This window comes from Raphanus sativus, chromosome 1 (assembly GCF_000801105.2).
Source record: "Raphanus sativus cultivar WK10039 chromosome 1, ASM80110v3, whole genome shotgun sequence".
In the NCBI taxonomy this organism is placed as follows: domain Eukaryota; kingdom Viridiplantae; phylum Streptophyta; class Magnoliopsida; order Brassicales; family Brassicaceae; genus Raphanus; species Raphanus sativus.
The window spans coordinates 4,727,764-4,741,064 of NC_079511.1; the positions used below are offsets into that span (position 1 = coordinate 4,727,764).

General features: G+C 40.0%; 3 protein-coding genes, 1 non-coding gene and 1 pseudogene across 5 annotated transcripts; 2 read left to right on the plus strand and 3 right to left on the minus strand.

The window, feature by feature from the left end:
• Positions 1-1,058: 1,058 nt before the first annotated feature.
• On the minus strand, positions 1,059-3,191 carry LOC108809904 (sterol 14-demethylase). The gene is given in 4 exon segments (XM_018582043.2): positions 1,059-2,239; positions 2,315-2,517; positions 2,520-2,793; positions 3,026-3,191. Coding segments are annotated over 3 exon segments (1,464 nt in total). The 5' UTR covers positions 2,788-2,793; positions 3,026-3,191; the 3' UTR covers positions 1,059-1,246.
• Positions 3,192-4,498: 1,307 nt separating this feature from the next.
• On the minus strand, positions 4,499-8,403 carry LOC130510050 (heat shock 70 kDa protein 16). Of its 2 annotated transcripts, none has more exons than XM_057006390.1 (10): positions 8,295-8,403; positions 6,799-8,049; positions 6,386-6,598; positions 6,146-6,241; positions 5,962-6,051; positions 5,617-5,808; positions 5,355-5,501; positions 5,132-5,260; positions 4,895-5,016; positions 4,499-4,750 (listed from the first exon to the last, which is right to left on the minus strand). In XM_057006390.1, the coding sequence occupies exons 2-10, from the start codon at positions 7,975-7,977 to the stop codon at positions 4,651-4,653; spliced, it is 2,268 nt and encodes a 755-aa protein (XP_056862370.1). In that variant the 5' UTR covers positions 7,978-8,049; positions 8,295-8,403; the 3' UTR covers positions 4,499-4,650. The 2 variants fall into 2 exon arrangements, with proteins under 2 accessions (XP_056862370.1, XP_056862376.1); XM_057006396.1 differs by having other exon boundaries at positions 8,290-8,385.
• A 492-nt stretch (positions 8,404-8,895) lies between these two features.
• On the minus strand, positions 8,896-9,339 carry LOC130512528 (uncharacterized). The gene has a single exon (XM_057010613.1). The coding sequence runs from the start codon at positions 9,335-9,337 to the stop codon at positions 8,993-8,995; it is 345 nt and encodes a 114-aa protein (XP_056866593.1). The 5' UTR covers positions 9,338-9,339; the 3' UTR covers positions 8,896-8,992.
• Positions 9,340-11,315: 1,976 nt separating this feature from the next.
• On the plus strand, positions 11,316-11,387 carry TRNAW-CCA (transfer RNA tryptophan (anticodon CCA)). Its single transcript has one exon. It is a non-coding gene; the product is annotated as a tRNA-Trp (tRNA).
• A 121-nt stretch (positions 11,388-11,508) lies between these two features.
• Positions 11,509-12,876, plus strand: LOC130495795 (pentatricopeptide repeat-containing protein At1g11630, mitochondrial-like; annotated as a pseudogene).
• Positions 12,877-13,301: the final 425 nt, after the last annotated feature.

Genomic DNA, 13,301 nt, shown 5'->3' on the forward strand with positions numbered 1-13,301 from the left:
TACCTAAATACTTAAATAGATGATACGTGACAAGGGTAGGTCAAAAGATCAACCTAGAGAAATCTCAGGAACCAAACCAACTGATCATTACGAACCTGATAGCTAAAATGTTCTGCTAGGGGAATCGTTGCCTTTAAGAGAAAACTTTTGAAGCCTTGACGCAAGCTTCCTCGCCGAGACTTTGATGAGTCTTTTGATTGGGGTTGTTGAAAGAGACTACGACGGCATAAAAGTGTCCATTTTTGTCTCTGGTGACTTGTAATATGCGACTTAAGAGATGTATATTTTTCTGACGATGAAGAGAGAATGACGACTCGTCAGTTGTGCAAGGGAAGAAGGCGTTCATAAATATACAATGACAATTAGGAGTTAACTATTTTCAGGATACATACATATATAGAAGTGTATAATATACAGATACATCTGGATCCTTACATTGAATCATATTGTACAGTATTAAGAAACAAAATCTGTATCATTTAAGACAATGATTTTGAACCACATTTGATCTCTTTGCATCTATATCCATATAAAATTATTGATATCACAGAAACTATATAAATTAATAAATACGCTGAATATTAATAAAAAATTTCGGTCCTAAGTTGGGCCAATGTAACATGTTACATAACATAACTGGATACAAATAATATATTGAAAACTCTTAAGTGAATATATGTATATGGTTTCATAAACTAAAATGAACTAAATGCTTATGATAAACAGAGAATTATACTTTCTTCCTCTTTTTGTGTTATGGATGTTTCATAAAATAAAATGAACTAAATGCTTATGGTAAACAGAGAATTATACTTTCTTCCTCTTTTTGTGTTATGAATGTTCAAACTGTCTTTGGTTGATGAACAAAGTAGTCACTATATCTGATCAATGTCACCAATATATTTTTCCATGAGTGCACATTACATGTATGCATATAATAAAGAAATACAATCTGGTCTTCAGGGTAAGCTCATCTCTCGTTACTAGCATAGTAATACCTTGGTAGGGTAAAATTGGTTTTGAATATGCGACTAGTAATTGAGCATAAACTAAACAAGTTTCGCATCAAATCTCCATTGGAATTAGAACATTCTCAGAAACAGCAAACTTTAGAAAGCTAGAAATCAAGAGTCAATTAAAGAGCAAAAACAAGTAAAGAAGCAGAAGAACCAACCAACAACAATACTAAAACCAGAGAAGCAGAACACCCAAAGTTGCAAAATACCACCTTAATAAACCTGTCTTTTTAAGACAGTTGGCGACGCTTGTAACGCACCATCACACTGCCTTTAACGCCAACAACCATAGCGTTCCAGTCGATCTCAGGGAAGGGTGAAACCAACTCAAGCTCAAAGTTCCTCAACAAATGACTCCATATGGCTTTGATCTGCAGGTAAGCAAACGGCTCACCGAGACACCCGTGCCTTCCTCCACCGAACGAAATGTACGAGAACGCTCCCGCGGCTTTGTCCTCTTCTCGTCCAGGGGAGAATCTATCCGGGTCATAACTGTCAGGGTTCTTGAAGATATGCGGCAAGCGGTTGGCAAACGCAGGCGAGGTAGCAACGATATGACCTTTCGGGATGTCAAAGGTCTTCCCATCACGTGCCGTCACGCTGAAGTCACTGTGAGAAGCTCTCATGAGCATGATCAACGGAGGGTGAAGCCTCAGCGCTTCCTTGATACATCTGTAAAGCACATCCATCTCAGACAAGATATCATGATCGATCTTGTCTCCGTGTTTCTCCATCAGCTTCCTCTGCTCATCCAAAGCCTCCGAGAAGTACTCTCCGTACTTCATCAGGTACGCACCGGTCCACGTGGAAGTGATGGAGCTCGTGTGCTGCCCTGCGAACAGAGCAGCGATGAGCAGACCCGTCACCTCGGACTCAGTCGTCTGCCTCCCGTCTTTGTACTTGGACTCGATGAAACACTGCAGCATGTCGTTCTCCGATTTCCCGGAGCGTTTTCTCGACCCTATGATCTTGGCGAAGATCTCGGAGAGCTTTTCTCTGGCGCGGTCGCGACGGCGGTGAGCTGGGAGAGGGAGGTATGGGAAGAGAACGCTGATGGGAAGCATGCCGTTGTCAAGATCATGGAACAAAGCAGACACATCGTCGAAAAGCTGGTCACGAACTTCACGGCCTAGTAGACATCTACTAGCAGTCAAGATGATGAGACGCTCTAGCTCAGTCTTTAAATCAACTTCACCACTCTCTCCCCATTTCGAGAAATAATCCTAAAACCAAAAGAAAAAAACAATCATTTATTAAAAAGAAAGAAGAAAGAAACACACAAGAAACATATACATTACCTCAGCTTCAGTAACCATCATCTCTACATAACCTTTCAACTTATTAACCCTTAGAGCCTCGGTGAAGAACCTGAACTGTTCCTGACGAACGGTGTAGTCGACGTCGAAGACAACTCCAGGGCCAAAAGTAGGGACGTTGAACTGGTAGACTTCCTGCTGGCTGAGATCAGACTCGGGGGCTTTGAAGAAATGGGCGGAGACTTCGGGCCGATGAGGAAGGTCATCTTTTTGTGGAGGAGGTTGACGGTGAAGACGGATCCTAGGTTGGGGTACTCGTCTCTGAGCATGACGATGGGGCCTTTCAAGAAGCGGAGGAGGCTTCCGATGAGTGGTGGCCATGCTTTGAGAGTTGGAGGGAGACGCTTCTTTTTGGCGTCGGATGTGAAGAGGGAGAAGATGAGTTTGGCGAGGACAAGTGTCGCTATTACAACCAAACCCGTCTTCAACAGGTTCTTGTCCGAATCCAATTCCATCGTTTCCTGACAAATCCAAAAAAAAAGTCTAAATCATCACGATGCAGTAATTAGATCGGATCTTGATTGGTTCAGATTGGTTCGTAACTGATCTAATCTAGTGTAAGAACTGATTGGTTCGTGACTGATCTAATCTAATCTTAGTGTAAGAACTTTCTAGTACAGAAGCTAGTGAAGATCGAGACATATAAAAGCATTGGTTATTTGGTGAAAGGGGGATAAATCGAATAAAGCTTACTTTGGAGAAACCAATGGATAATGATGATCTGTGTTTTAGAGACGGCGCGTTAATGAGAAGGAGAAGAAGAGACGGCTCTGCAGAGATGCACTCTCTCTCTCTCTCCCACACGATGGAGAAAGAAACAGTCGCTTTCCACGCTCAAGTGAAGCTGCTTTCTCTCGCCTGTTTTATTACTACTCCTCATTTTCCCCATTTTTTTTTCTAAATTAAATTCATCACAAGTGGCATTTTTTTGTTTGTTTATTTATTTGTAAAATGTTAAAAAGTTTTCAAAAAAAAAAAACCAACGGCGGTAAATGGTTTATATCATTACGTAGGGGTTTTTTTTTTTTTTTTTTGTAACTGATAGGGGGGTTTTTGAATTATATGATTTAGAAGCATGGCACCAACAACATATTAATGATTGATTATATCATCGAGTTTGTGTTGTGTGAATTCGTTATTGGTTTTCATGATTTTAGACGAATTGGCCCTCTTACACTTGTCCACATCATGAGATCTTGGGATATCTTCTTCTTAACACGCTTCGGGTAATTTTATCCTGTACCTCTTCTCCCTTTCTTTTTGGATTCTCACATTTCAATCTCTTCTTCACTTTCTCTCTTTTTTTTGGTTTTATTCTTCATTTTCTCAAATAATAATAAACCAAGAACAACACTAGCACACAGTATTCGATTTAAATATCATTATTTGGTTTTTTTTTTGTTGAACAACATGATTTGGTTTATATCTTCATTGCTAACGGCCCTATGTACCAATCAAACATATGTTAGTCACACCCATAATATTCATTAGTTGACTAATAGCTGCTGTCTTGGTATGTAAAACACCGAGATATTTGGTGGAACAACAGATAATATCGGACTAAAAGACCTAGAATGATGGTGTGGGAGTAAGTAAAATCGCTGGATAGGATTTTGTCTAATGCCTTGACGGAGAAAACAAAGTAGCTCAACTCTCCTTTTTTTAACTATATTTATAACAAATCGACCGAGTCGTTGTGAGCTCGTGGCCACAACAAGACATGTGAGTAGTATAAAACAGCACCACTTTTGTCCTTGTTAGTTCCCAAACTTGGAATATTCTTCTCTGTGATTGATCTCTAACCACATCTTATTACTATTATTATATATATGCTTCACTAGTGATCTGTTTCAAAGAGCATCTTCCTCACCTCACGCACACATAATAGTTACAAAACTAGCAAAACCCAGTACTGTGAGAAATCCGGCTTAATGAGCTTTGGTTAATTATTGAAGTAGTTATATAAGTTAATATTTTTCCTTAAAAGAAACCATGCATGACAAAATCAGTACAATTTGTTAAAATATAAAAGTTGGTTTAACATATTCACCTTATAAACATCGAAATTGACATCCGACCATTAGTTTATTGTTCAAAAAAAAAAAAAAAAAAGACATCCGACCTCAACCAGTAGCGATAAATCAGAAGCAAAGAAAGACAGAAAAACGCAACTTCTGAAAAAATCAACTTCGAGAATAATCGTTTTCAAACCGTTTGACAAAAATGAACATAATTGTTTATGTGAGAAGTAATAATGAGACTTTCGTCTTATTCTTTTGTTCAACAAAATTAATATCAAAGAACAAAAAAGTGAAAAATCAATCAAGCTCCATATCATCCGAGTTTCGACGTCCGTGGGATCCATTGTGTTCCGATTTCGTGGGGGGAGAGTTTGACTTCCCAATGTACTTGCACGTCCTGCAAACACATTCAAGCATCAGTTAACAAAACATGACACGACTAGGATCCATCATTTTGCATGAGTGAAGAAGTTTTAGCGGTTCTATTAACCAGATTACAGCTCCGGATGGCTATGTTTTAGGATCCATCATATTTACTTACGCGTTAAGAGCATCGGCCTTTCTCCTGATTTCACCAGATTGCAGCTCCGGATGGCTATGTGATTCTTGTTCCGTGGTTCTCTCCTGGAGCCACCTCTCGACTTTCTTACATTCATCAAGAACCTGAAGACCCAAAAAAAAAACATCATGGTGATATATAGTTAAACCATATAAGTTATCACAAAAGTCATATATTGCCAATAGATTGAGAGTAATGTTAGTAGTTTTGAATTCAAACCGCGTTCTTTCTTGGAGGAGGAAGAGACTCTGCAGCCATTCTATTATCTGCTATAGTTTTCGCAAGATCTTTTGATGCTTGTACTCTCTCTTCTCCATCTTTAAACCGATTTTCAATAGGATCAATGAGCTGTTCAGAGTTGAAACGTCATTATCAATCAGGACATGAAAGTCATCCGCAGTATACTAACCTTCATATACAAAAATCTCAAGGATTTAGTTACCTTTTTGATGTCATTCAACTTCTCGATGTAAGCATTTTCAGATTCATCATCACCATCTTCGTATAGCCATTCCTCTGTTTCTTGAAGATTTCTAGCGATGCATTCCCGTTCTGACTCAGTTGCAGTGCTTCTATATGTATTTAACATCTGTTGGTATACACAATATTATTATGCCAAGTGATAAATTCTTGAAGAGCGAGTAGAGATAATTTTAGCCAAATTTAAGGTGGAAGCCTGGGATCCTATTAGAGCCAGATAGTACCTTATCACGCATCTCATAAACAAAGGATTCAAGAGCATTTTTCTTATCCTTTGTCGACTCCATCTTCAGATCTTGCTCCACCAAAGAGTTTTCTCTCTGTTTGGCTTCCGATAACTCATTCTTTGTCAATGCACCAGAGACGTTCTCAACAACTGAAATTTTCATTCTTTTGATTGCCTTCTGATCGTTACCCTACACAGCACAAGAGAAACTCCGGATCAGCCATTTGGATGTTTCAGAAATGAATCGAGATGCCAATGCTTCAAGATCAGCTTCACTGTATCGGGCTTCAAGCTTTCTTACAATGAAACTGTATTTCTTTAGACGTTGTTAAATCATACTTACAGTAGAACCATCCTTTGTCGCAGGAGATTGATGGTTATTTTCGGATACTGTCTCTTCAGAAGTCGTATTCTCCTTAGGATCCTCTATTAGCTTTTTTTTCAGAAACAGAAAGTTTAGACTCAAGTTAGGTAAAAACGTAACGGCTTATATTATCTGGAAATTTTTGGTATCAGCTTGTACTCACAAAAGCTGAATCGATGGTGACAATCCCGTGGAGATTTAGCTGAACTCTTACTTTGACACGTGCTGCTTCTCCGTGTGAACTTTGAAAAGGACCAATCTACAAGACAGAAAAAGAGTTCCATAAATTATGCAAAGCCTAATGGTGAAATAACCATCCAAAGCGTACTCAGAGGCTCTGAGAGTCAGAGCTATAAATCCTGAATGTATATCCAAAAAGGGGGAAGCCTGAGAGATAGCATACCGTAAAGCTTCCTATCCGACTTGGTGAGTCTGGAGATATTTCGTTATGGTCTGCGTAAAAGGCTTCCAAATGAAACGTGTTTTCTCTACGTAGAGTAAGAACCTTCACACTTGGAAAGACTTGGCCTTTAGGAAAGAGCATTTCATTCGATGGTGTGTTTATGGGACCTTTATCAGATGAAAAGCCAATTGAGAAAGGGAAAGAATCTTGAACCTGAAAATCGGGAAAGCGTAAACAAAAGACATCAGCAATTCACACTAAACAAATTGGTAAATGTATACACTCTGTCATGCTTTAACACACGCATCATATCTGTCACGACTCACAACTAATCTATTTATCTGCTCAATAAGTTTTTTAAACAGAAACAAGAAACTAAGAAAGAGTATTATCACAAAGAGAAAAGAGCGTACCTCATAATCTCGCACTCGAAAAATTGGACTGAGCATTGCACACTGAAGCGCACATCCTCGAGCTACGCACTCGCTTGCATTCACTGTCCTGCCTAGCTCCCTCTTAAACAACGAGCTTAGCATCTTAGATATAGCTGGGATTCTGGAACCTGAACCAACTAGCTCCACAGAATGAATCTGATCCAAACTTAGACCAGAGTCAGCCAAAGCCTTTTGACACGGAACAATTAATCTCTCCAACAAGCCTGATGACAAGTGCTCAAACTCTTCTCTCTTGATGAAGCTCTTCACATCCTTCTCCTCCATCAGACACTCTATATTCAGCGGAGCCTCAGCATTTGCGCTCAAGACCTTCTTCACTTTCTCACACGCCGCCCTTAACCTAACGCACGCCTTGGTATTTGTATATACATCGATGCTGTATTTCTCCTTGAACTCAACAGCAAAGTAGTTAAATAAAACCTCATCAAAATCTCTCCCGCCCAAGTTTCTATCAGAACCATGAGAAAGCACTCTCATGCTGCCAGACCCAAACGACGCCACACACACCTGCGTATCGCAGTGACCGATGTCGACAAACACAATGCAAGTAGGGCTCGAGTTAGCCGCCAAGTCCGTCTTATATATACCATATCCAAGCGCGGTAGCAGTACAATCATGCATCAACCTCAACGGCCTCAGGCCAGCAATGGCCGCAGCATCCAAATAAGCAAGCCTCTGCGAGTTAGTAAAATAGGAAGGAATCCCAATGACACAGTCCGAAACAGGCGTCTTGAGACTCTTCTCCGCCACCTGCTTCAAATGCGAAAGCAACATGCCTAATATCTGCACGGGACTGAAGCTCTGCACCTCGCCCATGTACCGAAGCCGAATCTGAATCCCACCATCAGCAGCAGAGTCTTCGGAAGTCTCGAAAGGGAACATCCTCAGATCCTTCTGGACATCAGGCTCCCTGAACTTCCTACCGATCAGCCTCTTCAGCTGAGAGATGGTGGATTTGGGATGCATAGTAGCAGATGCGGCAGCAGCAGCGCCCATGAACCTCTGTTTCTCACCGAAGGAAACCATACCTGGATTCTCTCGGTTGGATTCATCGTTCAACAAAACATCGATCCCGCGTTGCTTCGCAACGGCGATGACACAGTTCTCGTTCCCAACGTCGAATCCCACCACACTCATCTTCAACAATCCTCAAGATCTACCTCAATAAATTCTCAGCGAAAACAAAATTCTACTCCATGATCTTCCTTCCTGTTCAATCAAACACGAAGAGAATCTAAGTAATTGAAAAGCAATTGGATCAACTTCACATGGATGCGGGAGATTTCACCACTAATATGGCGAAAGGATCGTTGAAACTAAGAGATGATTTAGAGATTTGTTCTCTACGGTCCTAGATTTTTAAAGTAATTTCAATAGAGAGATCTTAGATACGCATTGTGAGATTCATCTACGCGGAGGAGCAATCGAAACGAGTGAGATGAGGAAGACCTTACGATGTTGCAAACTTCGAAGATTTGATGAAGGAACCTCCGATGACTTCAGACGAGGACAACGTGAGCGAAGACGATGACGATGCGGAAGAAAAAGAAAAGAGAGACTTAAGGGGAAAGGGAGAAGGAAACTAAATTGTATTTGCAGTTGAGTCCTTATAAATTCTTTCAAATTAATTTAATAACCCAAAGATATTTAGATAACAATACAACCGATAATTATATGTTTTTTTTTTGATAATTGGTTCAATAATTATATGTTTTACTAGAGTTTAGTTCTGATGATTCTATATACACCATTCTAAATTAAAAAGTCACATCTGATCATTTTATTTATACATTGAAATATTCATTTAAAGAATTTATACAATGTTTTTCTCAAATAAAACAAAATTTGTGAGAAGTATTAATTAATGAACCCTTGGTTAAACTACTAACCCAAAAGAGTTTTCACTGTTACATAAGATGGTTCAGTTTTGTACTTGTATGGGATACTAATTTGAAAAAGAAACTTTGAAATATATCGTGAACCAACTTTGTTATTACAACTTCAAGATTTATTTCCCCTTTTATATGAATGAAACAAAACTCATGATTTCTTCATATTACATTTCTTGATCAGTTTCTGTAATGGAGATATCAACAGAAATTAATCTAAGAAAGAAAAAAAAAAGTGAAATACAGAGAAGACAAATCAAAAATCAAACTTCAAGAGCGAAAATAGGCCTTGGTAGTCCATTGGTTGCACCACCGTGGAACATCTTCTTCAAGGCTCTCATGCTGCTTTGAGAATGCTTTTGAATTCCGCCAAATCTAACGGCGGATTCTATGTTCCGACGTAGCTTAGTCAAACTCTTACCGATCTTGGCCTTCAACCTTAACAGCTTCATCCTTAGAAAGGACGACGGATGAGAAGAACGACGAGACACCACGTCGACCTTTTGAAGCGTTTTGTAAATCAAGAACTTGGCTCGTCGGTGAGACACCTCTTCTGGGTCTTCCTTGTCCAGCTTTGAGTAAAGACATGGCTGTTTGAAGAGGGTCATTTTCAACGATGATATTTTGTGGAAGAGAGGAGTTGAAATGAGAAAGTATTTGTAGTCATTGCATGATCGAGGCAGTGCTGGTGCACTAACTTGTTTACCTGGCTTTTTTTTGTGATAATTTTTTTTTTTTGATAAATGTTTACCTGTTTTTTGTTGGTGTGAAGTTGTACCTCCTTGATAAAATAAAAATAGTAATACTATTTATTTATTTTATAAGTCAAACCATTAGGACAATAAGATATGGTAATATATTGAGGATGTTATGAGTATCCAGCTAACAATGCATAGTTAATGAATATATATGATCGTTCTTATTTGTTTTACAATAACACCTTAGTCTATAAACATTTCAGTTTAGAAGCTTGCCGTCCGAATACTTTAATTTCGTTTATTTTTGCTTTGAAAGTAAGGCAATAAGCTCCTTTGTAAAAAAAAGGAGTAAGGCAATAAGCTTACAAAGTCTACAAACTTAAATAATCAGATTCTTCTTCTTGTGTCCCTTGGTTTGAAGAACGGGTCTAAGGAGATTTTTATATCAATTTTCAAAGCTAAAAGCTGTTAGTGTTAGGGCTGGGTATTGTGAGGCCATATACGACTCCGGAGATTCATTTCTTATGCAGATGTTTTAAATTCGGAGACACATGCCACGCTGCCTCTACACACACCTCTAAAGACAAATTGTGTCTTGTACATAAAAAATCTCCAACTGTTCTAATGCTGGAGATTAGTTGTGTTTAATATATATTCTGTGAGATATATTTATACTATAAACCAGGCTATTTTTTCTTATCTAACTCTGTGGAGAGCCTCATTGTACGTAAATCTTCACCAACTCGAATTGAATTATTCATGTAGAGAAAGAAAGAAAGAAAAAGACTTATGAGTTATGCTGCCATTTATGTTGTCTAATCTCAAATCAAAACAAAGGAGACAGAAGGGAACACAGAAGCATCGTAAAACATTATCAAGAGGTCACAAGCTCTTCACACCCCTTTAGTTATCGGTCTTGAGCAAAAGAAACTATCCTAAACAGAGACAAATATGAAAACAGATAGATAAACTGTGTTTGTGAACACATTCATGACTAAGTATGCTAACAACAAACAGTGAAGCTAAGAATACTCTCGCCAGCTAGTTGCTGATGCTCTGGTTACTGCTGATCTTGTTGTGGCATCGAATATCCATAATGCTCTTGACCTTGTCCATAACCGCTGTAATAATACTGACTTGAATATGCTGCGCCTAGAGAACGGATATATAAAAGAAAACAGAAGGGAACAAAAGATTATTATCAAATCTTCTAAATTTTCATTGGAAGTGGTTTCTTTTTATCATCTAGTATCATATGCAAAGGGGAATCAGTCACTTGTTTTGATGAAGGCCTTCTCCCCCACGAAAGCCTGAGGGTTGTTCCACCTAGTTACATACCATACCATTCATCATTCTAATATCTTCCTCTGCGCAACTTCTGAAAAAGAAGGATAAATACAAAATACATGATTGAACTGTGACATTGGTATTCAAAGTTGAGAGAGTTTCCAACAGCTGCAAAGCACTTCTCAGTTAACGAACCCACAACGCTTCCCAGCGAGTTTTTTTCTACATGCACAATCTTTTCATATTGGCCAAAAGACATTCTTCAGCTAATCATCCGTGATAGTAGGATCTAATCCATTAACAAAAACCTGGCCATAACTTGAAAATGTGTCAGAAACTACTTTGGAAAATGACTCAGTGGGACATATATGATTGAAGACTATAACTCATTATCAGATGGAACCCCTAGAGGAGCGCTCTGGTATGATTCTATATTAACATAAATAAACAAAGGTATAATGATAGGTATAATTATCTGTAAGTTCCACATGCAAAATGAAAAGAGTAGGAGGAGGGACACTGTCAACAAAATGAGAGCAAATGCAACCACACAGATACAATGGTGATCGTTTTATATCTCCTTGTGTACAAAATAGTCACCGGATCCATGGCGCAATGGTAGCGCGTCTGACTCCAGATCAGAAGGTTGCGTGTTCGATTCACGTCGGGTTCAAAACCCCGGTTTAAACATTGATCCAAATTTTTTATTATTTTGCTACACTCGTTATCCTTCCATCAGGACCGTCACTATTGGTGACAATAGATAAAAACATCAACGGTCCGTATCTGATTCAAGAAAACCATTCGAATTAAATTTTCAATTTTTCGTTCTCTTAAACCGGTTTAAACCTGATCTCTCTCTCTCCGGAACAGTCCCCCTCGTCGTCTCCATCTCTCCTGAAACATCATGAACCCTTACTGATGGCGTCTCTCCTCCGCATCCTAACATCCGAACCTCTCGCTCACAACGTGAACCAACTCCGATTCATCTCAACCGCTTCATCCCTCCTCACCTCACTCACCACCAATCATAAGAAGAGCCGGCACGTTCTCTCCCTCCTCAGAACCGAGAACAACCCAGATCGAATCCTCGAAATCTGCAGATCCGCTTCCCTCTCCCCTCACCACAACCACCACCTCCACCGCGTCGCCTTCTCCCTCGCGGTCGCCACACTATCCAGCCAGAAACACCTCTCCGCCGTGTCCCACCTCTCGACGGGTTCATCAACAGCCAACCTCATCCCAGATCCGAGAGCTCCGCCGTCCGCGCGATCATCCTCTACGGCCGAGCGAACATGCTCGATCGGTCTCTACAGACATTCCACAACCTCGAGAGGTACGAGATCCAGAGAACGGTGAAGTCGTTGAACGCTCTGTTACTCGCTTGCTTGACGGCGAGAGATTACGAGGAAGCGAAACGAGTCTACTCCGAAACGCCGAGGAAGTACGGCATCGAGCCTGATCTCGAGACTTACAACCGAATCGTCAAAGCGTTATGCGAATCGAACTCGACGAGCTCGAGTTACTCAATCGTCGCGGAGATGGAGAGGAGGCGAGTGAAGCCGAGAGCTTCCACCTTCGGGTTGATGATCGCTGGGTTTTATAAGGAAGGGAAGTACGACGAGGTGAGGAGAGTGTTGAGGTTGATGAGAGAGTTTGGAGTTCACGTGGGTATCGCGACGTACAATATTATGGTTCGGTGTTTGTGCGAGGGGAAGAGAAGTAGAGAAGCTAAAGCGTTGCTCTGTGGAGTTGTGTCGAGTAGGATGAGACCGAACTCGGAGACGTATTCGATTTTGATTCGTGGGTTTTGCGGTGAGGGGGATTTGGATGAGGCGATGGGTGTGTTTGAGGTTATGGTGAAGAGCGGGTGCAAGCCGGGTAGTGAGTGTTACTTTGGTTTGATACGTTGTTTGTGTGAAAGAGGAGAGTTTGAGACGGCTTTGGTGCTTTGTAAGGAGAGTATGGAGAAGAATTGGGTTCCGAGTTTCAGTGTCATGAGGTGGCTTGTTCATGGACTGGTTGGTTGTGACAAGGTTGATGAAGCTAGAGAGGTGATTGCGCTTGTGAAAGAGAAGTTTTCTAGAAATGTTGACTTGTGGAACGAAGTTGAGCCGAGTTGCCTTAGTGAACATGTAACAATTTTTGTGTGTTGTATCTAATTGTCATGTTACATGTTTCGATACCCCCTGAACAATGGAGTTACACTTGAACCAAATGTATATAACTTTTAAGGAGAAAAACATAATTATTCAAGTTGAATCAGATTCAATCTCTCTTAAACAGCATTTACCAAGTTTTTCATCGTCTTCCATTGTTGATTGCGTAGCTTCGTTAATAGAGAATACATAGTCAGATGGTGGAACACCTGATTGCAGTTCAAAACGTTTGTGAATGTTGGCTGTATTGGAACCCTGAGATCGTGATCGTTGCTCAGCATATAAACAATTTGTGAAATCGTGGGTCTGTCTTTAGGATGATCTTGAACGCAAAGAAGAGCGATGTGAACGCACCGCATCACTTCTTTTAAAGAATATGAATCTCCCAGAGATTCATCTATGATGCTTACACCTTTTGTATCACACCA

Coding starts and splice junctions, on each gene's coding strand:
- LOC130512528 (XM_057010613.1), bottom strand. CDS start 9,337: ATGACCCTCTTCAAACAGCCATGTCTTTACTCAAAGCTGGACAAGGAA.
- LOC130510050 (XM_057006390.1), bottom strand. CDS start 7,977: ATGAGTGTGGTGGGATTCGACGTTGGGAACGAGAACTGTGTCATCGCC. Junction 6,052..6,145: donor TCACCATCGATTCAGCTTTT/GTGAGTACAAGC, acceptor CTGAAAAAAAAG/CTAATAGAGGATCCTAAGGA. Junction 4,751..4,894: donor AAGGCCGATGCTCTTAACGC/GTAAGTAAATAT, acceptor ATGTGTTTGCAG/GACGTGCAAGTACATTGGGA.